General features: G+C 43.8%; 2 protein-coding genes across 3 annotated transcripts in view; both read right to left on the bottom strand.

Moving 5' to 3' along the window:
• Positions 1-6,835, bottom strand: part of efnb2a (ephrin-B2a) — a 25,287-nt gene extending 18,452 nt beyond the window's left edge. Inside the window, exon 1 of the mRNA XM_079518970.1 lies at positions 5,652-6,835. Within this exon, the coding sequence (XP_079375096.1) occupies positions 5,652-5,773 (122 nt within the window). The 5' untranslated portion in view covers positions 5,774-6,835. The remainder of the gene's footprint in view (positions 1-5,651) is intronic.
• A 4,635-nt stretch (positions 6,836-11,470) lies between these two features.
• On the bottom strand, positions 11,471-24,517 carry LOC306935773 (arginine and glutamate-rich protein 1-B-like). 2 transcript variants are annotated; one of them, XM_079518971.1, is made up of 5 exons: positions 23,827-24,517; positions 19,170-19,262; positions 18,757-18,982; positions 15,163-15,246; positions 11,471-13,541 (listed from the first exon to the last, which is right to left on the bottom strand). In XM_079518971.1, the coding sequence occupies exons 1-5, from the start codon at positions 24,213-24,215 to the stop codon at positions 13,377-13,379; spliced, it is 957 nt and encodes a 318-aa protein (XP_079375097.1). In that variant the 5' UTR covers positions 24,216-24,517; the 3' UTR covers positions 11,471-13,376. The 2 variants fall into 2 exon arrangements, with proteins under 2 accessions (XP_079375097.1, XP_079375098.1); XM_079518972.1 differs by lacking the exon at positions 19,170-19,262 and having other exon boundaries at positions 23,827-24,514.
• Between the last annotated feature and the right edge of the window lie 876 nt (positions 24,518-25,393).

Genomic DNA, 25,393 nt, shown 5'->3' with positions numbered 1-25,393 from the left:
TCACATCTGTTGGCACTAAAGACAACAGAGATCTGTCTGTCCCTCAACCCTACCTTCCTTTGCCCCAATCTCTCTCTCTCCCACTCACACACTCACACACTCACACACTCACACACTCACACTCACACACTCACTCATTCACTCACTCTTTCCCTCTTTTTCCAAACAAACCCCTTATTCTTCCTGTCACTGTACATCTGTTTTCTAAGCCCCTCCATTCCTCTATCTGCACCCATCTCTCTCTCTCTCTCTCTCTCGCCCCCTCTGTGTGTGATTGTGTCTATTTAAACGTTGTCCTGGCTATTTGTGTGGCCCCGTCGATGACAAAACACAGCCACAGTGACAGCCTACTGCCTAATCCCTGTCCAAACACGCCCTCCGGGGCCCATCCCGCGGCCCTCGAGTTCTGAGACAACAAAGTTGAAAAGGGGGGGGGGGGGGTAGAGAGAGAGAGAGAGAGAGAGAGAGATAGAGAGAGAGAGAGATGGGCTGAGAGAACAACTGTTTGACTGGGATTCATTCGGGGGTCTCAGACAAAAGGGGTCAGGCCGAACGGAGAGGGATAGCGAAGGGTTAATCCACCCATCATGCTTTGCTGCGCCACTCCTCTCATCCCTCGGTCGGCTGAGGGGACAGGCGTCTTTATCTGTCCACCACGGACTGTCTCCTTCTCTCCATCGCTCCCTCCCTCCCTCCCTCGGCCGTCCATTCTACCTTTCATGTATAGTAATCCATGTCTTTGAGATCTTACATGGCTAGACATAATTACCCCCACCCCTCTCTTCTCTCTCTCTCTCTCTCTCTCTGTCTGTCTCCCTCACTCCTCCCTGCTTGTCTGTTTTCCTTTATAATAAATGTAGTTGTAATCATCAGTTAATTTTGCTGGAGGCATAGTCATCTGTAAACCTGCCAGCGTATAGCTTTGACCCCCCGTCCCCGCGCACACACACGTACACTCACATTGGACTCCATTTTAGTTGTGTGATCTACTCAGCCTTAACCCCACCCGCCCTGCCGCTCAGATCTGATTAAAAAGAAGGAAGGAACGAGGAGACATCAAATCAAGAGGCACTCCCAGGGTTGTCTCTCTCTGCTGATGGAGAGCCAGAGGAACAGGACGAACAGAGAGAAGGACAGCACGATGGAAAGGAGAAATACAGTCATTCATGATGCATATCTGCATCTCTATGCCTACCCGCCGTCCACCCCCTCCCCAGTGACAAAGGGGACCCGCGGAGGTGCCCCCGTCGCTGCCTGGTCACAAAGGGGGAAGGCGGGGTCCTTCGGGGGTCCTGTGTAATCTCTTAATGAAGTGCATGGAGGAGAGAGGGAGCCGTTCTTTTTTACATAGACCATGTCGAGCACGGCGGCCCTTTGTTTCTCACTCACAACTACAAAACGGATTACAGCAGGAAGGAGGAGGGGTTTGGGGTGTGGGGGGTGGTGTTTGGGGGGGGGGGGGGTCATGTGTAACAGGCAGTAGGCTAAAGTAGTAAAGCACAAACAACAATGAGCTTGTAAATTGACGCAACGATACAAGACCCAGAGGAGCAATAAAGTATTTTCTTTCTTTAGCATGCTTCTGACAGTTAGCGGCATACACGCTTGCACGCTTGCACGCACACGCACGCACGCACGCACACACACACATGCCTTAACACATCGCGTTAATGTACCACACATACCGTAGGTCTTTCCCATAGAGGCACATGTAAATACTGCACATGTACACGTACACACAAACAGTGCGGATGTAGGCCTACATGCACTATTGCAAGCTCTGGTTCTTTATCCTCTCTCTCTCTCGTTCTCTCTGCCTACGCACAAAGGCATCAAACTGGCCCCAAGCCTTAAGATTTCCAACATTCATCCTCCCTGAATGGCCCCAGAATGAGAGAGAGAGAGAGAGAGAGAGAGAGAGAGAGAGAGAGAGAGAGAGAGAGAGAGAGAGAGAGAGAGAGAGGGGATTTTCTCTTATAACTGATTGACACTAGAGCATTCGCAAAGGCTAGCAAATGGATTATTATTCATTAAACTAAGACCTGCGCGTGAAAATACATTTTGAGCATGTGAATTGTGAGCTAATAACTTCATTATAATAAAGTAATCTGTTTAGAAATGGGTTCATTTCACTGTGGCGGGCCAAGGGTAGAGTTGTTTGTGAAAGCATAATATAGCACTAATACTATAATGTGTTAACTATACAGACTGAAGAGGCCTGTTGTGCTGGGCGCTCGTCAACTCAGTAGTTATACATAATATACCACTAATACTATAATGTGTTAACTATACAGACTGAAGAGCACCCTGCTGGGTGCTCGTCAACTCAGTAGGGAGTTAAGTGACTTAATGCGCATGTTTGCTGCTCTGCTTTCTGACCTTCAAAGTTTTACATATGAAAGCTTGATGCATATAGGATGCATATAGGATGCATATATAGGCCACGTATATGGCTTGCCTAAAAGGTCTGATCGACAAGCTATAACAACGCGACAGCGTTGTTAGCTTGTAGATCAGACTTTTTTGGAAAGCGACACCGTAGTACTGCGGGGTATAAATCAGCCATCAGACAGACAGACAGAAAGACAGAGCGTCAGGAATGTGCACACACGCTAATTCCACGGAATGCCCGCATTGCATTTGCGGCCACCCCGAGGCCTATACTTGCTCCGAGGGTGGACACTCCTTTGTGGTCCCTTGTTTCAAAAGCAGGGCCTGTGACACGCCAAGTTAAAATGACACACTCGTTTTTCAAGGGCCAGCAGTTGTTGCTCCAAGTGGCAGGAGAACCCGTCCATCTTTCCCCTCCTGAAGAGAAAGGTATTTTGAAAATGGCCACTTTTACATGGGTCATTCTCAAGATGGAAAAAAAGTCACCGCCATTTAAAAGTAAAACTTTAAATTGCCGTAAAATTAAAATACAAGTTAAATTAAAGCAGCCCAATTTCTTCTATCCTGCAATGGATGAACTATATAAATAGCTACATTCATTTATTTAAAACGTTTTTGTTGTGTTTGTTGTGGCGTGACAAAACTCATATCTGCCATTGCCATCCATCTGTGACCAAATGGGTTGAGTTTAAAAACACATGTTGGTGCCTACTTATTCATTAGTTACAAAGCAAATGGAGATCAGCAGACCTTCACTCAAACACAACAATCCATACTAATAGCCCAAACACCCCCTGCAACTTTACACTATACATACATTGAGTTTACTGGATAGAATTATAGTCTATATCTATATGTTCTTCTGTCAGCCCTAAGAGCCCTTCGATCTCCATGAATTGATACACAGTAAAACACTAAACTAATCTATAGGCTACAGTTGTAAGTCCAAGAGTGTCATAACCAAATGCATCTCGGAGTTAAATTAACACACACAGACTAACACAGTTGTGCTGTGTAAAGCCAAATGGGCTATACGTATGCAGCCTGGGTCAGGAGCGGCAGTGGCCCCGTGGCAGAAGGCAGGGGACACTCAGTCAGTATAGACATTTAGGCCGAAGAAAATGACTCTAAATGCCGCACAGTGAAGGAACCGTGCCAGTGCAACAGCCTCACGTCACGCCCGCACACATCCCTATATATATATAGGCCTACCTATACTGTAATAAAGAAAAACACGCCATGACGCTCTGGGGAATATTGTTAAGCACGGCTATATGTGCTCCCTGCGTATAGGGCGAGCATGTAAATTTCCAACTGCACTTATCAACACCTGGGCGTATAATACGAGCCAGGAACAATAGCCACCTGTTAAGACCATCATATCAGTGTGATCTCTGGTGGTGTTATGCTTCAGGGCGCACCGAGGCGTCGCTCGCTTTTTTTGGGGCGAGTCCTTGAGAGAAAAAAAGCGAAATGATAAAGTGAGCCGGGGAGTTTTTGCCGTGACGAAATGGAACCACAAAGAGAGAGAGAGGCGCCCCCCGCCGGGGCGGCGACCCCCTGAAATTCCTGGTGTTGAGTTGGTGATGTTTAATGCATAATAATTCTAGGCTATATGGAGGCTTGGAGAGACATGGGTGCAAATGAGACCGCGGCTCTAATAATAATAATAATAAGTAGAAGAATAAAGTAACGGTACACAATGATGCAGGTATTAACCCCAGCATTCCTATTCTTGGGGAACGCTGACCAAAAATAAGAGATCTACACTACAAGCTCACGTATTCGTGAGTTTCGTTGCAACGCCCTGTGAGCTTGTAGATCTCGGCTATTTTTGGTGGAGGGATTTTGGTGTATAGAAAAAGCAGTCAATCAGGTCAGACTATAGGGTTTCGTTTAGTGGTTACAAGTTTTCATCTCACAAAGCCCGTATTTCATATTAAATGCGTTCATTTCACCAGTTTGTTGTTTAGTGTGGCTTGTGTGGCTATTTCTTTGTTGAGTTTGTGCAAAGAAGGCTACTATAGTTGGTAGCTCGGAATGGTATAGGCTAGTTCAATCTAAATGCAGGAGAACAGCAAAGCCATTAGCCTATAGGCCTGACTGGAACCCACTGAATAGAATAGCCTACATCCATTCTCAAAATACTAATATTATAATAGCCAACTCTAAAGCTTAGGCTACATGAGATTAATTCCATTATTGACACAAAACTAAAAAATACGGCCAACAATCATTGATGCACGTTGCTTAAAAACTGTAACGTGCACTAAATGTGCATTATAGGCTAGTTTTATTTCTCAAATGACAATGGACAATGAATAGACTGAAATATGCTTCGTCGTGTGTGTTTCGCTTTGGCAAACTTATGGTTGACCGCGGAAGTGGAGCGTAAAATTAATTTCTTAAGTAATGTTGCTACTTGTGCCAAGTTAGAGCCTATACGCCTCAGTCACATATCCTCCCCTGCAAATAGCCTACCAATAAAAAATATCTTACAAATCATGATCAATACACGATGTAATGAAGCAATCTAACAGGATTTGTTATCCAAGTGTGTATACAAATGTAACCAAATGGACGCGCAGGGGTCCATTTGGTTACATATGTACACAATGGGGTGTTAAATGAACACTAAAAGCGGCCGGGCCCTCTGTAGGCTATAGGACTCAATATAGATTGTGAATCCACTGAATCTGCTCTTCTTGAGAAATGAGCCCGTCAGATTAATACACTCTATAACACACACACACACACACACACACACACACACACACACACACACACACACACACACACACACACACACACACACACGCACACACACACACACACACAAACAGGCCTACACAGCAAAAAAAATCCTGCAGTGTTAATTTAACTCTGAGAGAGACCAAATGTAAGCAAATCGACGCTTACATTTGTATACAACTCTCGGGGAGATATAAAAATTCACATTATAACACAGGTTTTGTTGTTTACTGTGTGTAGGGCAGGCCTGAGCTCATACAGCAACATGTCGCTCATTCATGGATCTCCCGGGGAATAGAAAACGCACCCGTAGCCCTACAAATAACACACTCTTTACCCCCTTTTGCACTCAAAAGGGTTACATTTTAACGCAAAGCCTTTGCGCGTTTTTGGTGCGCAGGGTGCATTTTTATAATTGTATATATATTTGTCCCTATATAGCATGCCGTTCTATCGGCGTTTGTAGCCTATACGTGTGTGTGCATGCGCGTGCGCGCAGTTGTACTTACTTGGTATTGGTCGTGTTCCAGTAGATGGACTCCAGAATGATCGCCCGGGACAGATTCACCTTACACGATATGAACAGTACTCCTAAATAATAGCAACAGTATCTCCACAGCGACTCCCCCATCGTTGCGTGGTCTGCACAAATCCCCTCTCCGAACGATCCACGGCGAGCCCGTCACGTTCAGACGAGTCTCCCACAAAATCAAAAAATAAATAAAAACAAACACAAAAAATCACTGACGATTTCTTATATATCCCTGATGATCCGGTTTGGTTGGTTGGTGGTGGAACGTGAACACGCGCACGGACGGGGCACCAAAACAAAAAACAACAAAAAACCCGCCGTTCAGACGTAGAGCATCTCCACCACAAAAAGAAAAGAGAGAAAAAAGCACCAGAACAAACGTCGCTCCAGAGAAAGGCGCCTGCGTTTCTTTTACAGAGCTCCGCGCTCCGCGGTCACCAAACCGACCCAAAGACGCACGGCCGCCGGGGCGCACTGGTTCATTGACCGGGAGAGAGACAGGGAGAGAGTGTGTGTGTTGTGCGTGTGTGTGCGTGTGTGTGAGAGAGATCCGTTCAGAGCGCTGAATTGATCGGGTACATTCCTCAGAACGATGCAAAATAGACCCGTGTCCTCAGCTCCGTGGGTGTCCACTCTAGATCAAGGGAAGAGGGGGGGGGGAAAGACGCAACGTATTAATCCTTTTCCCTTGCGTTATAGTCCGGATCGGAACAAGCAGCCAGCAGCAGTGATGCAGGAGCCAAATCCAAAGTGCGATAAAGAACAGAGCAGCAGAGATGGAGAGAATGGCACAATGATGATCCCCTCACCGTTCGCTCTCAGCTCGTACTGGCGGAGAGGAGCGACACACTGGCGGCGGATGGGCCGTGGATGACAGCGACAGCAGCGGCAGGAGCAGAAGAGGTGGTGGTGGTGGTGGAGAAATGAGGCGAAAACGATGGGAGCGGATGAGGAGGCGAGAAACTCATAAAATGGTCAAATGTGGAAATGAAAGAACGAACTAAGCGAGACTGGATGAGAGTTCTCATACTACAGGGTCCTCCGTATCCCGTCGCAGGAAAAGAAGCGGTCGCGGATCAATTCAAAATCCCGCAGATCCGAAGCTGGGGAAAAAAGCAAGCCGTTTTCAAACGCAGAGGATGCTGGCCGGCCTATCCTCACTCACACACTCCACACACCAAAGTAACTGCAAAAGGATCCAGGACTGGGGGAATATTTGCTTTACGCACAGGCTCCTCCCCACGGCGCTCCCGATTGGCCCTGTTGGATGGAACGCAGCCGTCAATCAAGCGGACAACTAGTTTAACAATTATTGGCAATGCTGAATGAATGATACGATATGGGGGGGGGGGGGGGGGGGGGGGTTCTGAGCTGTTGAGACAATGATGCAGAGATTAAGTGACTAATTGAATAAACTTCATGATGTGCATAATTCGAAGTCATATGCATATCATGGGATATGCGTTCATTCTCACTCCGTATCAGTTTTATAGGACTTAATCGAGTCCAAGCAAAAGAGTACCGGTATGCATGTTATTGTATGTTAAGTTCACGTGAATTACGCCATAACAACAATTACACATTAATAAACTATTACATCACTTAAAGAAATATGATAATGTGATAGGCCTCCTCTAGGCTACTGATTAAAACACATAGGCCTAAAATGCGAAGCAGATTCATTACAGACCTGAATATTATCCAACAACCGAGTAATTACTGATAGACTTGTGGTTATCGCCCCATAATGACAGCAATGAGAAGATATCTGGTCCCATAAGAGGTGTTCTACTGTTATTCAGCAGCGTCTCCATTAGGCGCCACAGTGCGTGCTGCTGCATGCTGTTCATCCGTGGGCTAAGAGTGCCCACTAGCGGCGAGCCGCGACGGGGCAAGGTTAAAACACTCGTATATTTGTAATTTTACATACGTTTGTGGTTATTTAATTTATTTTTTTATTTTTATTTTATTAATTGAGAATGCAAATGTTTAGTTTATATTATGATAAATACAAATAGAGGCCATAGTGGATGTTATACAATTAAAATAAAATAAACTGTCCTTGAAGTTGTAAACATTTTAGAGTGGGACTATAGGCTATATTATGTTTATCGTTTTATTATTTTTCCGGTGTCATTAGCCTACTTCTGACAGCCCTATAAGTATTCATATTGGTCGTATAGATCATAGGCTGTTATTGTTATTAAACCATCTAGGTCTATCTATCAATCCCACTTCCTCCACTGTCAAATTAATCTGTCTGGCCTTTAAAAAGATAACGGTATCTTTGTAGAGTTGAAATAACACATCGACACGAGCTGAAAGGGCACTTTATTAGCAGTCTCTAATTTGATGACCCGTCGGTGGTCAAACACACGACATGACACCCCCGTCCCTCCACCAGCCCAGAGGATCACAGGTGATAGCAACGGAAAACGTGTGAAGACTTGACACTTTCAGACCGCGTAATTCAATCAGGTCTTGTTTTTTATAACGCCGCTAGTTGTGTATTGTGCGCCTGTGTGTTTGTTTAAGCTGATAATCAGTAGCGGGGACAGCGATAATTGAAGGAGTGTGTGTGTGTGCTTTTGGGAATAAACAGGGAAAGTGTCAGGACGCCCGGCAGAATTACCGACCAAGATGTTGATTGCAGTTCATTACATGAGTTCAAATGAAAATAAAGTTTATTGGATTAACTAACTAAATGGAGGGACTGGCCTTAAAACTTTCTTTGAGGAAGTAGGCTATGCTATGGAAATGGCCCTGCAAAATGCTACTGCATGGAGAAGAGAAGCCCTCCATAATAAATAAATCAATATGCTAATAATTTCTGCTCGACAGGCTAATGATTGCCCTAACGCGTCCTTCCTGAATATATGAGGTGAACTGGAAAATAAAATAAAATAGCAGGCAGGCACGCGCGCGCCCACGCACGCACGCACACACGTACACACGCGCGCACGCGCGCTCCCACTATAGACCCGTGAATCCGTTCAAACAGGATACAGACTGAAGAGTCAGCAATTGTTCCCTAATGTTAAGAAAATAAATTACTATACAACCAAGTATACATGTAAATGATAATAGAGATGATAGTCTGTTATGTGAAATGTAATGTTACCATAGACATTTAGGCCATAGAACAAAGGGTATGGCCATATATAAATAAAATAAACGAGAATTTTAAACAATATGTCCACATGATTTATCTATCTGGCTAAATTGTGAAATATGTATAATTATTAGCCTATACTGTCCTATAGTTAATGGTTTAGTTTATTTAATAATAATTCTTCAAAATAACCCCAGCTGACATGGGTTAAGTTGGCTACTTACTTGAAATACTTACTTTTGTATAAAATACGTTTTTTATAAGGTATCTAGAGTCAGAATGTGTTTCCTCCATTTTTTATATGTATTTCGAAAAAAGAACAGAAAAAAACTTCTTCATTATAGCCAAAATGTTTATTTTTCTACTTTTTCTTCCATTTTTAGCTAAAACAAACAACAAAAACTTCTCAACTAGCGCGGTGCATTAAGAGTCACATGCCTACCTCTGGTTCTCCAGTTGCGGGTAGCGGCAGCGGGTCGTTGCGTCCCGGGTCTCGGCATCAAAGGGTTCGTTCACCGGACAGCCTCTCTTCATTCCCCCCGGAGGCCCCAGGAAAAAGCAGCTCTGTCGGGAGCGCCAGGCACAGACAGACTGGGCGAGGAGTAGTTGAGCAACTTGTCTAAAATGTGTTGGATTATAGCTGGAGAGAAACTCTATATTTAAATAAATACAAGTGGTAGGTCTCTAGATATACTCGACAGACTGAAGCCTTCTAGATGCGACTGCCTTCAGAATCAGATAAACTTTGTCTTTATAGGCGGCTATCCACGGGCGTTTGAAATAAAGTGTACTTTTTAACAACACGCGGAACAACTGAACGTAGCCTAAACAACCTATAGGCTATCCGCGGGTATTTAAGGAATATATATTAAAGTACTTGGGAAAGAGAGTCCAACTTGTCAGCACTGGCAGCTTCAGCCCAAAACCTCAAACGCCACAGCGTTAAAAGTTCCACTGAGGATACACTCTGTTTATAATAATCACCCAACTCCCTGCTTTCCAAAGCCCTGGAAATAACTCAAGTTTAATACCAAAGCAGAACCCCCCCCCCCACCCTATAGCTGAAATTAGTCCAATGTTAGCTGAAATTATTATTATTCCGGTTAAGTCTTTTAAGTTGACATTGACATTTAGACAGTTGTAGAAGTACTAATATTCTTTTTATTCCCCTTTTTTTCTTCAAGTAATGTCCTGTATAGTAAAGTAAAGTATAGCCTATAAAATAATGCACAATGCTCATTTCACAGACATATTATTGGAGTCTAATTAGTAATGCACTCATTTAATTCAATGTTGCAGATGGTAAAGGTGGGGCTGATTTTAATTACTTTGTGCTGCTGGCAGGCAGGCTTAACATATAATGCATAATTTATCTCTTAATTTAAAGTTTTGTATTACTCATCTAAATCTTCAAATAACTATAGGCCTAAAGCTGTCAAATAATTGTAGTGGTCAAAAAAGGACAATCATAAAATATGTAAATACACAAAGTAAAATTACCTAAATAAATACATTAGAGTAAATGTACTTCGGTTACTTTGCAGCACTGCTCATGACTCAAACAAGCGTGCATGTCAACGTGCTGATACAATCTTAATACAACGTTGCCAGGACTTCCATTAAACTGCAATGTCACAGATCGCATCATTGACCGCGAGATATTTGTGTAAAAGAGATCGGATTCACATGAAGTGTGCATATGATGAATAAGAAGCCTTCATACTAGTGAAGAGTCGAGAGTGAATTAAGGCAATATTATAACCACATGCAGATAAGATATATAGAACGTAAGGTCAAACGACTTCTGTACAGATCATTAACAGTTTGCTATGAGAGCTGCCAAATAAAGTATGTCAAACACAAAAACCTTTAGGGATACCTCGGTTTCTTCACAAGTTCCATCAATATCATCCATCATTGTCAAATTGTGGTTAAGTAAAACAATATGACACAATACTTGAGACAAATATGGCACCACATGCTACCGTCTAAGTATCAACCCAAATGCCATATACTACAATAGAATTGGGAACATTTGGAAATTCTCCATTTAATCAAGACAACCCTTCATTACATGTGGTTCAAAATTGTTTGTAGTGTATCGCTGACAAGTTGTATAAAAACAAAATACACCCGAGAATCAATTTATACCATGTTTAATTGCACCACTGTAATATTAAACTATGGGAAGTTTCACAATGTAGTATAGGTACTTATATGTATAGCATAATGTCTTTATATTGTGAAAACAACTACCTGTATGCATCATATCATATCATTGCTTTTGGGCGGAAACAATGTACATCCAAAACCTCTTTTCAGGGAATGGAAATAGTGTTCCAACGGTTCCAATGTAGTTACAGTAGTCACAACTCAAGCAGTTATTCATATGTAGTCTGTAAAACCCAAACACTTTCAACCTCGCATCCTTATGAGAATGTCTTTGTAGACAAACAAAAACAAAATGTAATAGGTCAAAATAGGCCAAAAAAAAGACAATAGCAGATCTACAAGCTCACAATGTGTCATGTTGCAACACTGCATGACACCGAGTCACATGACAGTATAACATAGGCAGGGCTGGAAATACAGAACTTGTGCACAACAGAGATGATACTCAAAAAGTTAGGTAGAATCCATATTGGCGCCACACACACACACACAGAGAGAGAGAGAGAGAGAGCTCAGTGACGCGCATTCAATGGATTTATTGGTGAATTGTTCAGTCCAACAAGTTGGGGGCAAAAATACAAGACAAATTCAAAATTCTCAGAAAACGAAAAATAAAATTAAACTGTATACCTACCTGAGGTCAGCCTGCAAGTCAAACACACACAAATTCTCATGCACACACACATACACACCGCTGACCTCCTCACTGTGACACAATCCTCACCTTACCTTTGCAACGGACATCCATTACCAAACCAACACATATCAGAAGTTAACCACTTCAACCCTATATACTATATTGACCGGCGTCCTCCAGGGCTCAATATTAGGACCCTTCTTTTTTTACCCCTCTAAACGAAAATCTCTAAAGCGAAAATAGCCAATCGATAAGTTCACAAAGAATCGCGACGAGCTCATCGATCGGCTATTTTCGCTGAATGTGTGCCTATTCTGACATGGCCGCAAAAGGGACGCTAGGGTTGAAGTGGCTAACAAACTACACCACAAACTAAAGACAACACGGGACCCTTTTGGTACAATTCACCCTGGAGTCATTTCTGATGGATCATTTTCTGTTTTTTTACCCAAAGACTTTACAGAAAACATGATGCTGATGTTGTTGCTCGGTGAGCGAGCGAAGGACTTTTTTCCAGTCACTGCATGATCATTCGGGTTGAACAGCACATCACAGCAAGGCTAGCATTATTATTACATCATACAGGAAACGTTCCCTCTCTCGCCTAGGTAACCCAACAAAGCCCCCAAAACGAGACACGCAAACATCCCTGTAGGTGTGGACAGTGTGGGACTCGGACCCTGGGTTTGACCTGCATCGAGCCGGTGACTGGCTTCCTGCTCACATTACGGCGTTTCCTCTTGTGGAAGAAAGAACATTCTATAGGAGAGTTGCATTTCATAATGAGTATGTATATTTTGTTCCATTTGGAACAGGATTAGTCTTCGTAAATCCAATGTCCGATGGGTCTAAAAACCGTACAGAGGGCACAAGCTACCTTCAAAACAGTCCGAAACTCTCCAGACTGCATTGCAACTCTGCATTTCCTTTTAATTTGGAGTAAACCGTTTCCTGCTTGTATTCTTAAAGTCAGGCAGGGCAGAGGAAGCAAAGAGAGATAGGAGAGAGAGGGGGGAGAGAGAGAGAAGGCGACTGTGCTTTCAGACATGTTTCATTTTCCCGTTACGTCAGCCACAGTTGTAAATAAAATAATTAAAACACTTATGACCTACATACTTTGTTGTATGAGGAATATTAGCCTGTCAACAAGCCCGTCTACGAGCTTGAACATGGGACTATTGTTTTACCAGTTTAGAGATGCCAGGTTGAAAGTGGTTAAAATGCACAGGAGGAACAAACCCAGAAGCCAGACGGCCCACACTGACCATCGACAATGTCTCAAAAACCAGTCCAGTCAAATGCAGCAGCGTCTTTACTGGCTTGTGGGAGAGGGAGCGACACGTAGCAGGTACTGTGACATACGGTGGCTCATTTAGACCAAGTAAGACCTCAATGGGATGGATGGGGGAGGGGGTAAAGGGTACAAGTAGAAGCCTTCTACACCAAAGATCAAAGTTCTTTAAAAAATGTAAAGTAAAACAAGAGAATAAGAAGCACAAACTAGAGTCATGGTGGTGTGGGGGAGGGGTGACGAGGAGGACCTGCAGCACAGCGAGGGGGGTGGGAGGTGGGTTTTGTTGGGTGAGGACCTATTCGGACCAGCGGCGCAGCCATTTTCCCTCAGCCTTCCTTCCTTCTGCACTTCCGAAAACGAAGCGATTCCAGCGTTCCAGAGAGGAGAGGATGAGGACGACACTCCAGGGTGGGGCGGTGCTTGGTGGGTGTTGGTTGTTGGACGGGGGTGGGGGGGTTTCAGGGTGGGGCAGGGAGCCGGGGGGGTCTCATTCCGTGGCCTTCAGGGAGAAGGACAGCTTGGGTCGGGACTTGCCCTTCCCCAGGATGATTTTCTGTTGCTCTTTCTGCTGCCGCTGCCGGTCCTGCTCCAGCTTCATGCGCTCCTCGTGGATCTTCCTCTGTTCCTCCACGATACGCAACTGTTCCTCGGCCTGGACGACACAGACACACAAGTCACACACACGATAAAAGCAGTCATTTCAGAGAGACCAGGGTCAGATAAGGATAGAATGGGTGTATGTCATTCCCAAGCCAATCTTTTAGAGGAAACAGCAGTTTTGGTTCACTTAACGTCCAAGCACACAATCTACAAGAGCGCAAGCTTGTAGATGTGCGACACTGGCACGCAACCAAGTATACATCCGGCTTTAGGCCAGTGAGTACCTGGATGTTATCACGTTAACCAAATCAAGCACCCCCTCCTCGTCAATCATCACGATGAGGGTGTGGCATTTGTGGTTTTGGCTTGGGAATAGCAATGCACAGACAGAACAGAACACCCCCTCTAAGTACCCACAAACTACCAGGCTCTCCAATAACACAGCTTTCTCTCTGGGTCTCTGTTGTTCACCACAGACTCAGCTTGGACAAATCAGGCCTGAATCAAATAAACACGCCTTTCAAATGAGTACCAGGGCTGACCTCAGGACTCAAGTAGAAACTGTTCATTGTTAAGCGCCTCTGATAAGCATCTGATAAGCATCAATAGCAGGGCTTCTCTGCCAAAACCATGTTAACAGAACGCATCGAAATGACTGGTAATCGGGACGTTCGCGTGTGTATGTATAATACACATGCGACGTGCGTGTGTGCAGTGCACAGCACATGCACAGAGTTCCAAAAATATTTCCCCCTTTGTACATTATGAAATTCATTGTGTGCCAAGTTTTTAGGCATAGCATGTTCTCATTTCTCACTTCTCTCATGGTATTAAATTGAACATAATAATACAAGAGCACAAGCATTTACTTTGTACAATGACCAGGCCAAAACTATTAAATGCCTCAGCACACAGCGTATACTGTATCTGTGAAACATATATGAAAACTATATTTTTCCAGTATGGGGTTGGACTACGTGGATTAGGTAAGTTGTGGTACAAGGTGCTGTTCATTATAACAGTGGTTCTCAACTGGTGGGTCAGGACCCACACATGGGCCGCAACAAGATCCTCTGACTGGGTCGTGGACAAAGAATAACTTTAACAGAAGAATATTGGGTTATTAAATGTATACCAGGGTTTTTTACTTCATCGTCGATGCAAAACCAGGGACCTGCTGCCAAACCAACAAAGAACCACCGTTTTATTGGTTGTGAAAAGTGCCAAGTTACACTTCAACAAAAACAGTCATTTGTGGGATTTTAACTGGATGCCAACTAGAGAAGTGTATTGCAATGGACAAAAGAGAGAAGAAAAAAGGTCTCATCCCTGTGCTTACACATGGAAAACAGGCTTTTAGGATTATTGACCATATATTTCGATGTCATATTTGCAACGGCAGCAGATTCACCACCAACAGATTTGGGCTAAACAGCAGTAGCTATTATCAGGGATGTGATCGAAGGCACCGTGCAGAAAGCAGCAGTTTGAGGGATGTGAAATTTGACTCAAATGGAGGGAAAATGTCCCCCCAAAAAAGCAGCACAACAAGGCTTTAATCTCTACATGACAGTCAGGACCGTAGTTTTGTATGAGTGAGAGCGAGACAGATGGACAGAAATACAGGCAGACAGAAACAGAGAGACAGACAGGCAGCCAAGAGTCGTGCGTACCAATTTGGCCTGAGCGTCTGCGATCTTGCGGTTGTTCTCCTCCAAGATTTTCTCCAATTCCTCCCGTTTGGACTTTTCTTCTTCCTGGATGGACAACACGGTACTATGTTAGCGCACGAACGGGTTACAGCCTCCGCATGCACACGCACACACACACACACACAAACTCAACCTCTTTGACGACACACGCACACATACTGAACAGCAGCAGTCAAAGTCTCTCTCACAAACACACACACACACACACAGGCATACATATATAAAAAACTACTTCATTCCACCGCAGAGAAATGGCTTTAACCTCTCTCACACTTGACCACACTCCAGCAGACTGCCAGGCTTCTTCTCAAACACAGTAGGGGCACAGACTAGAGGAAAGGGGGAAATGAACCCGCTACTCTTCTCTTATGTTATTCATTTATTCCTCCTGCTATTGGTCACAGTAGCCCCACCCTCCCACCCACACCTCAGGACTATGACTGACTTACTATTAAAGAAAAATCTTTTTTTTATATAACCAAAACTGGGTAGAAGCCACTCGTCTCACTCAGAAAAAGGACAGAGAAGAAATGACAGACAGGATACATAATGACCAATAAAAACATCTTTGTCATTTTATTTTGTTATCATCATCATTATAATAAGCAAGAGCAAAGAAAAACTAAATAGGGAAAAACAAAAAAACAAAACAAAACAAAGCTAAGTACGAATAAAAGAAGGAGTGGAATAGTTTTGGCTCACCAATGCACGTGTATACCTACGCATTTTCCTGTGCCTGTGTACCTATACACAACTGATGAAAGCATTCGCCATTAACCAGATGAATATTTATTGACGGGTCCAGACCCTGCAGAGAGACAGAAGCGCTCCTGGGGCGGGCGGGTGGGTGGGTATGGGGGTACTCTGCCATACCGCGGCCATTCCTCTGCCTCAACTCTGATCTCTGTACTGTTTATACCTGCAGCCCCAGCTCGCATTCTCTGCTCAGTTCTGTTTTAAGTCTCTCTTCCTTTCTCTAGAGCCGCTCGGTGCCCAGAGTGTGTAGGACAGTAACCAGGGGAGAGGGGTGGTGTTTGGCCACGGTCAGCTGCAATATGGGGCAGCTGTGTGTGTGTGTGTGTGTCTGTGTGTGTGTGTGTCAAGGTTATTATAGCTGTGTAACTTAAAGTAACAAAAACTAGATTTGGACAAAAACATTTCAGTTAATATAATATTATGGAATTATCATTATTATTTGTGTTTAGAAAACTAAAATCTACCTGTTTCAAGTGATAGTTTTACATAAGAAATAAAATAAAAGTATCACGTAAAAACTACACATTTTCAAAAACTTTGCAATGCTATAGTAACCTTGGTGTGTTTGTGTGTGTGTGCGTGCGTGTGTGAGAGAGACGGGTGTATAGTTGCGTGTGTGTGTGTGTATGGGGGGGCAGCAGTGTGTGTGCGTGTGTGAGGACAGCAGTGTGTGAGTGGGCGAGCTGGGAGACTGCAGGCTATAGCTCAGTTCAAATGCTCGTTAGGAAGGTCGTAGCATAAAAACACAAAGTCTCATGTCAAATTAAAAACATTCAAAAACAGATTTACAGAAACGGACATGGAACTGAGCCGCAGGCCTGAAGGAGAAGAAAATGATGAGGACAACATAGCACATTTGATTGTCTTCAAAATAAAAATGTGTTAGTTTTTCACAACGCAGCAAAGAAATATTAGGACAAAAATAAATCTATCAATAGAGTTAAAAGACACTGGTGACCTTTCAAACAGGAAACAGAAGTGTCCTGCACCATCACTGCGGATGCCTTCTATTAGGAACTTCTCAAAACAAGAAGCATTATGGGAGGGGAGGGAAGGGGAGGCGTGGGCAGGGCGGAAAACAAAAAAAACAAAGAGGACACACCGTCAACCTTGAGTATAGTATAATTTATAATTTATATAATTTCTTGTTTGCTATTGATCGCACTGCAGTGAAGCCAATGGATGATAAGCTTCCTATTCCATTATAATAATAAAAAAAAACTCAACAACTCTCCCACTGCTTGTTAGCTGTGGGGAGGGGAAACTCATGCGTTGGGAGCACATTTCTCACCCCATTAGTACCGAGTCACCGGCTGCTCCCTGGGCGAATCGGGGTCATTTTGCTTTAACAGCGCCTCTCCTTCACAATACTTTAATACTGTAGTATCAACAAACGTCTCTACATATGAAGGAAGGGGGTTAGGAGGGTAACAGAGGGGGGTTCCCCTCAAACACCTGTCTACGTCTAGTCTAGTAGTATTACAATCTCAAACGTGACAAGCTTTTGAGCAACGTTTAGAGGTGCTTTGGATTACAATCGGAGAGAACCCCCTAGGATGGTACCATGAGGAACTCCCTTTATAAAAAGGGAAGAACTTATCAATTGATTATGTTTAGACAATAAATCCAAGATGATTGCTGAGCTTGTTAGGATGTTACAGGAACCCCCTGGTGAACCCTTAGTCTTCAGTGTAGAACAGAATACAGAGCCATAACGAATTATTATAATTCTAAAATGTAAAATTGCTTTTGACCGTTTAAGGCTAAAGCCAAGGCCCTGACTGCTCACTGCTGCTTGGACAGCAATTACATCCACAAATACATGTATGCTTCTACAGTAACTAAAATTGTGTCTATAACTGAAATTTAAAAGCAGTGATTTCTAAATGTAAGTAATAATAATAAAAAATGCCACTAGGGAACAGACATGGACTGTAGAACATTGTCAACTTATAAAAATATGTCTTTATTACATATAAAAAAGGCGCTTACATATTTAGCAAAAATAAGAATCTCAAATGTAGAAGACTGATGGAAAGAGAATGAAGTTGGTTAAAGTAACTCAGCCATGGTAAAACTCAGAGGGAGATGGGGGTCAGGGCCTGGGGGGAGGGGAGGGGTGTTGCTGTTCCACTATGAAAACAGTGGCAAAATAGCTGCCTTTTACCTAAGAAAGGTGCCTCACCAACAGATCATTAACACCACTGAGGCTGTCATCAATTCTGAGCGATTATTCTATCAAATAATCGAGAAGCACATTTTGAATACACAGTTAATAAGATTATATCTACGTAATAGTTCATACTATTTAAATTTCAATATATCGCCTTTAGGAATATATGGGACGATATTGAATCGTAACCCCTGTATCGTGATGTTTCATAGATTCTTGCCGCTATACAGCCCTAGTCACCACCACTATAAAAATGCTGCAAACCTTTTTCTGTGGCTAGTAAGTTAGCCCACACCACTAGCCGTCATTATTCAAGGGTCCTGTTCTAGTTCGACATGGAAGATTGTGCAAATGGTTAATTTTGGAATCCAGCCAATTCAGTGTCCACTTGCTAAAATTCACTAGCGCACTTGCGTAAAAATCACTAGCCATTTGTCTGCAACGTTTCAGCCCCCCTCACCAACACAGTGAAACTTGTGCCATGGCTGGGCTACAGTCTGAACAGAAAAAGAGGGGACACCCTCCGCCACAACCACAGCCCCCCAGAGATGGGGAGCTGGGCATGGGGGGGGAGGAGAGAGGGGGGATAGGGAGGGGGTTTGCCGTTCCAAACGACCGAGCGTTACCTCTCTGGCTTTTTGTGCTGCAAGCTCTGCCTGGCGCTGGCGCTCCAGCTCCTCCAGGAGCTGGCGCTCCATAATGCGCTTGGCCTCCTCCACCCGCCGCAGCACCTCCCGCTCGATCTCGTCCTTCCTCTTCTCCAGCTCCTCCTCCACACGCTTGGCCACCAGCTCCTCCACACGGCGCGCCGTCTCCTCCTCGATCAGTTTCTCCTCGATCTCCTGCTGGCGGCTGCAGGAAAGGAAGAGAGGAGTGGAAGGAGAGAGGAGACACCGTAGAGAAGGCAGGAAAGATGAGACAAGGGAAAGGTTCATTAGAATCAACGAATGTTTGAATTCATGTGCCGAGTCTAGGGGTTTGAATGCACCGTCTATATAAGCACACAATTGGATGTTTATTGCTGCACTAAAGGACACACCTATAGGCTGAGGTGGCGCCTGTCAGTGGGGGCTGTTCAACGGAAGGAGTAGGACAGACAGAGGTGGTACATCCTCCCGGTGGATGCTCCTCACTGGCAGGTGAGCCAGTAGGGTAAAACAGCAGACACAGAAATGTGTGGGAGGAAGGAATTAATTGGGAGAAAAGGGGTAAAAATTACAGACAACTGATATGTTTAATGTGATTGTGTTGCCTGTCTCTACATGGCTGCCTGTTCTCACTAGAGAAGTGGGTCACCGTCAAATTGTCCGGTGTGAGATTATCTCTGCTAAAGAATATAAATAAAAACGTTTTGAGTTTAAGAGCCGTACATGCCAGGCTGTCATCTGACAAGGTTGGTTAACAGTAGCTCTTCACAGTAAACCGTTACAGTCCACTACTGGTTTTACCAAGGTGCGGGCTTGTAGTGAAAGTAACACATCAACACACCCCTATAGGAGTCAATGAGCCAGTGAGAGCTGACAATAAACTGAGAGGCTTCAGCAGGTGTAAGTCACCTGTCATCCTGTCAGACAGCATGTAAAACCATTAACATGTTACTTAAATGAAATAAAATAAGGTTTTTACAAAAGAACGATAACTAGCTGAACCCGAATTGTGTTAAAAAACTAAATAATATAACATTGAAACTAATTTAATAATTTAAACCCAATTTTATATTTTGGCTATTTTCAAAAACAACACGCATCTTGTACAGAGGTACCCGACATAAATATGTTTTTAGATGGGGGTCCACGGCCAAATGCATATTAATTTGGGTGTCCTTGACATGAAAACATTTTTGAGAACCAATGCCCTACAGGAGTGAAAGAGCCAGTTGGCGACCATCAATACTAAGGTGTAGGTAAACAAACTGTCATCCCGTTTCCCCATTCAGAAATGCTTTTAAAACCGTTTCCATGTCACTCTCAACAGGAAGCAATTATTAGGGGAGGGGGGGGGGTTATGTTGCCACATTGCTTCTGGCACTAAACTACGAAACACACAAAGCCAAAACCACCTCTTTCCTCCGTGCCTCTCTTGAAGGTTAACCTTGGTTTGGAAACCAGAGCACCTGGTCTGTCCCAGGTCTTCAGAACGTTCTTATCTCCCAAGTGTCAATCTCTTTTATTTTTACATTTGTATGGCTGGTTAAGTGGCCCCATGGCTACGATGCAGTCAAAAGGACGGTACACACCATTGGGCCAGCCTGCCAGGTGTGGGTCAGTGTGCGCGCTTGGGTCTCAGATGTCTCCTGTGCCTCTGGCTGCCTCTTTCTCTCTCACACACACAAAATGGCAGCTTCCACATTAGACTGATATCAACTGTCAGTGAGACAATGAGAGGGTTGTCGCAGTAACCGGTGACGCTCGCTCTAATGTTTTAAAACATATAAGTGGTGGTGGAGGTCATGTGGCCTGTGGCACACATGTCCACCTAGCCTATGAAATGCACAAGCCAGGGGGCCAAAGGGCAAACATGCCCTCCTGAAATAACCCCCCACACCAGCACTCCTCAATAGAGCATCGCAGTCCCGCCCCCTACCAGGGCCCAGGAAATGATTCTCTGTTCATTTTCCTCACAGACCTTTCAAAAAATATTTATTTAAAGACCTTTTAAGCCTCGTACAAAGCCAACTCTTGTCGTGACAAATCATGACAACAAACACATTTTTTCGGGCCGAACAAATAATTAGAAAGAAGAAAACGGCAGGTTTTTTTTGTTGTTTTTCTTCTTTGTAATTATTTGTTTGGTCCAAAATATTGTGTTTGTTGTCATGATTTGTCACGACTCGAGTTGGGTTTGTACGACGCTTATAAGGTCTTTAAATAAATACGTTTTGAAATGTCTATGGGAAAAATGCATTGGGAATTATTTCCTGGGCCTGGCGTCGTCATGAAAGGGGGCGGGACTGCGACGCTCTATATGCTGCTTTAAATACTTTTTTATTTCACCATTTCAGCCTAACTTCATCACTGGTGATAGGCAGATAAAGATAAATGGATATGGATAGAACACTGAGATGATAAAGCGATCGCCAAATCTGACCAAACTGTCCCAACAGGGGGTGGGGGGGGGGGGTTAATAAACCATAAAAAAAGCATCAATTGTGGTTAAAAATGTGTGTTCTGTTATGCATCCACATAAATGTTGCCACAATCAGGCTAATGATAACAGATACCATTACCATCATATAGGCTTCTATCCCTGTAGGCCTGTACTCAACAACATTGCACCATATAGCAGCTGCATTCAACTTCAAGTCACCTACAGTAGGGCCTAAGCTAAAATAAATAAATGGTATACTATCCCCTTTGTAGTTTTATATGGGCAGGGTGTGGATGACAATAAAGCTTTTGCAACAGATTTACATAATGATTTTGATCCCATTAACGATAAATTGATTAATCAGACCCATCCCTACTAAAAATATAGTTTTTTAACAACATTCAACCTAGCCCTAATCAACACCTATTTGGCATGGCATTATTGTAAATATATTGTCTTTTTCTGAAATAGCAAACATCAACAACCTCTACTAGCTCACAACCAAGCCCTCCAAGGGTGGCCAACGTTGAATGAAATTTAGAGATGTTTATTTATTTTTTCAAAACGTCCCTGAGCAACTTCCATTGAAATGAATAGCAGGGGGCAGGGCTGTCGCTCCCGGTCTGCTATCTATCCTTTATAACTATGCACACAACGCATAGCAAGGCATTATTTGTGAGCTTGTAGATCCAATGCAATTTCTGCTAAGAATACAGGTGTGCTTTGAGATATTGACTTGGGGATGCACACGCAGATTAGACACACCAACGGCCAGACATGCAGAAACAGCGGTCGGAAATAAGGTCAAACATGTGCTGCTCCCGTGCTTGCGGTTAGGTTAGGGCTGAGGTAGGTTGTCGGTCTAATGACAGTCGGACTAAAACCTGTATCCATTGACTTGCCCATTGGTGTGCCTTGGGCAGTAAAAGTTTGAAAACCACTGATAAACCGTGGCTGTCCAGCACGGTGTTTCTTGTTTTGGGAACACTTGCTGAGACAGCCAGTTTACTCTGCAGCTGCAGCCTTAACAGTAGCTGACCCTGTTGTTTGTTGGCAACAGTGATTCAACACTCCCGTTCTCCCGTACAAGATTAATGGAAATTTGTGAGAAAGTCTTACGCTTTAGTCACTTTCCCATAACTAAAGGTGCAGAAAGAGCAGACGTGTGCAACAGAAACTCAAGCAAATAAAGGGCCTGCAATTTAGATGAGTTAAGTATGATAAAGAGCAGGGGTCCAGTTATCGGTACAGCCGATGATCGGATGAGTCCACCACACTCTCTAAGGTAGTAAGGTTTTGTAAGCTGCCTCCAATGTACAGCCTGCAGTGCAGTCTTATTGGATAGGGTGAACTCAGTCATTTGTCAAAAAGGGCATGAAGTCACAAAACTCAATAATAATTTCTCCCTTTGTTCACTCACACAGTTGACCTGACACTATTGAGATATTTGGTTTTGTCCATATCGCAAAGCCCAAGCATTGCCATTGAATTCACAAAATACTGACAACAGACCGACAATAGCGACTTTAAGCAACAACGGCTACGGCAGTCGGCTACGACAACCAGAAATGGATCAGTGCTCGATACATAAACCTGCTCTCCGTCGCAGCCCTTTCTACTACGGCAGAACATACACTTACACGTAGTGTCTACAACACCATGTCATAACCATGTTTATTGAAATGATAGCTGTCATACATTTACAATCATTAACATGGTGAAACACATCTTGATGATGTCATCAAGATGTGATTCACCATGTTAATGATTTTTTTTTCAATCCAGTTACCATGGGCCTGTAGTACAGGTGACCAGACCCCACCTGTGTGACTGACAGTGTCAGGCTGCAATGTGCAATCACTGGATTAGGGTAGGACAGTGCAATATATTGATATATTGTGATATCGTGTTGGACTACGAGATAAAAACAAAAGGACATCACCATCTGATTTGATGTCATTTAGATATTTTTCCTGCTTTTGGCTATATAGAAGTGTATATTTGTGTACGTCTCTAAATGTTATGATGAATTGAAAACCGTGGACCCTCTTGTAAACAAGTGTAATGTTTTATGGTGTTGTCCACTCAGTTAACAGTTTTTGTATTGAGTTGTGCTTGAAATGTACTGTAATCAATCAATATGAAACGTTATATTTCTGACACTGACCAGACTGATCATTCAGAGGGCCTGTTCCATTAGAAAAATCCACATCTGTCTGCTTTGGTAAGTGATGGTTTGGTTATTTGCAGGGCTTTGGAAAAGATCCCTGGGGAATGTTCCGATAAACAGAGCATTGACATTCCTCAGTGGAGGACTATTAACGTTGTATTTATTTCAATGTGGTATTGTAATTTTAGGGTGCTTCTTACACTGCTGGTTATTGTGCTAAACACGTGGTCACGTCCTGCTGATGATCATTAACAAGATGCACAGATGTGACCTGAAGTGACCGGATGCAGGTCTGTCTGCTCTGCAGCAGCAGCCCAGTCTGCAGAAGGCTAATGTTAGCACGATAGCATGCTAATGTTAGCATGCTAACAGCAACCAGGTAACAGGCTGCGACTCAGCATTAGCATGTTAGCATGGAGGCTAAAGCGTCAACACTCACATCTTCCTCTGTCTCTCCATCTCTGCCCTTTTCTCCTCCTCCTCCTTCCTCTGCTTCTCGTCCAGGGCTGTTCTCTTGCTCAGCGTGCGGCCGAACATGTCGATCCTCTCCGGCGGCGACGCGGGTCTCTCCGGCACCGCCCTGCGGGAGGACGGGGCCGCGGTGGTGGACCGCGACCTCGACCTGGACGCGCGCTCCCTCTCCCTCTCCCTCGACTCTCTCCTCTCCCGCCGGCTCCGCTTCGACTCCCGGGACTTGGAGCGCTTCTTGGAGGGGCGCTCCTTGTCTCTGGACCGGGAGCGGGACCGTGAGCGCTGCTTCTTGCTATGTTTGCTGCTCTTGGAGTGTTTGTTGGAGCGGGACGAGCTGCGGCTCCGCGAGCGGCCCATGGTGCTGCTGCTCTCCGACCCTTTTAAATGAAACGACCCTAAACGGCTGATATGTGCGTCTGTCCCGGGAACGGGTGGTTGTTACGGCCGTTAGAGTTCGTTATGTGTTGCTATGGAGTCGGTCTGTTGGATAAAACGTCGTTGTATTGCAGAAATACTCATTAGAATCAGGTTGTTATTTAGTCCTGGTAAGTTGCGGTAAAGAAAGATGGCGGATGGTCAGATGGTGGACCTATGTTCCCAGCATGCACCGCGACTCGTTGTTTTCCGGCTGCTCTCGGGATTACGTTCGTGAACTGCCCCGTCAGAGGTCTCTGCATTCAGACATTTCTGCATTCCCTACAACATTGACCAAACAACTGTTGTCCGCAGACCCCCATCTGAAAATATTTTGTCAGGGACCCCCTTACAATTTTTTTTTTTTTTTAATAGTTCCAAACATTGTAACTATCCCATTGAGATAGAATGAGCACTTCCGCATTCCATTATTACAATGGGAGTCAACGCTAGTGTTGTCACTCTCATACTAGATCACGCTGCCCGGACCGGACCCCACTTTCAGAGCCACTGCCCACATAGTAGGGGAGCCTATCAATCAAATTTTGATGCCCGTGATTTTGGAATGTTAATTTTTGGAGACAGGTATATCTTGATTCTTGGGGTTACCAGAATGCCAAAAAAACATGTCTCCAATTTTTTATGTCAGGTTTAGCATGTTTAATTAGCATAATTAGCTAATAAATTGTCAAAAACGGAAATGGCAATAACTTTGCTTCTAGGTAACTTATAAAGGTGATCTAAGAGTCTGAGTCCATGTTTGTGATGTCCAGATATTCATCTGTTACCATTGTGAAGTCATACAACCTATCCTAATTAGCATAATTGCCATACATTGTGCAAAAATCAGCAAATTGCTGCATGTTTTACTTTTAGTCAACTTTGAAAGCTTCTCACAGACTTCAAGTGTATGTTTACAACTCCAGGAATAATTATCATCCTATGAATAAATCATGCAACCTTTTGTCTATGTAATAATTATGTAATAATCACACCAAAACCAGAAATAGCTGTATTTCTTTGCTTTAAGTTAATTAATACGCATGATCTTACAGACAGTGTAAGTCTGTTTGCATGTCTAGAAAATATTAGAAGCGACCTCGCACTAAAGGGCTGGGCGA

This window comes from Electrona antarctica (assembly GCF_951216825.1).
Source record: "Electrona antarctica genome assembly, chromosome: 13".
Lineage (NCBI taxonomy): Eukaryota > Metazoa > Chordata > Actinopteri > Myctophiformes > Myctophidae > Electrona > Electrona antarctica.
Note: the sequence above shows the minus strand (reverse complement) of the source record. Positions and strands in the feature narration are given on the sequence as shown.

Bases quoted from the DNA above. Each gene is read 5' to 3' on its own strand.
- LOC306935773 (XM_079518971.1), bottom strand. From the start codon at position 24,215: ATGGGCCGCTCGCGGAGCCGCAGCTCGTCCCGCTCCAACAAACACTCC. The intron at 18,983-19,169 runs GTGTGTCCTTTA...CCTTTCCTGCAG, and splicing joins GGCGCCACCTCAGCCTATAG to CCGCCAGCAGGAGATCGAGG. The intron at 15,247-18,756 runs GTAACGCTCGGT...TTGTCCATCCAG, and splicing joins CAGCACAAAAAGCCAGAGAG to GAAGAAGAAAAGTCCAAACG.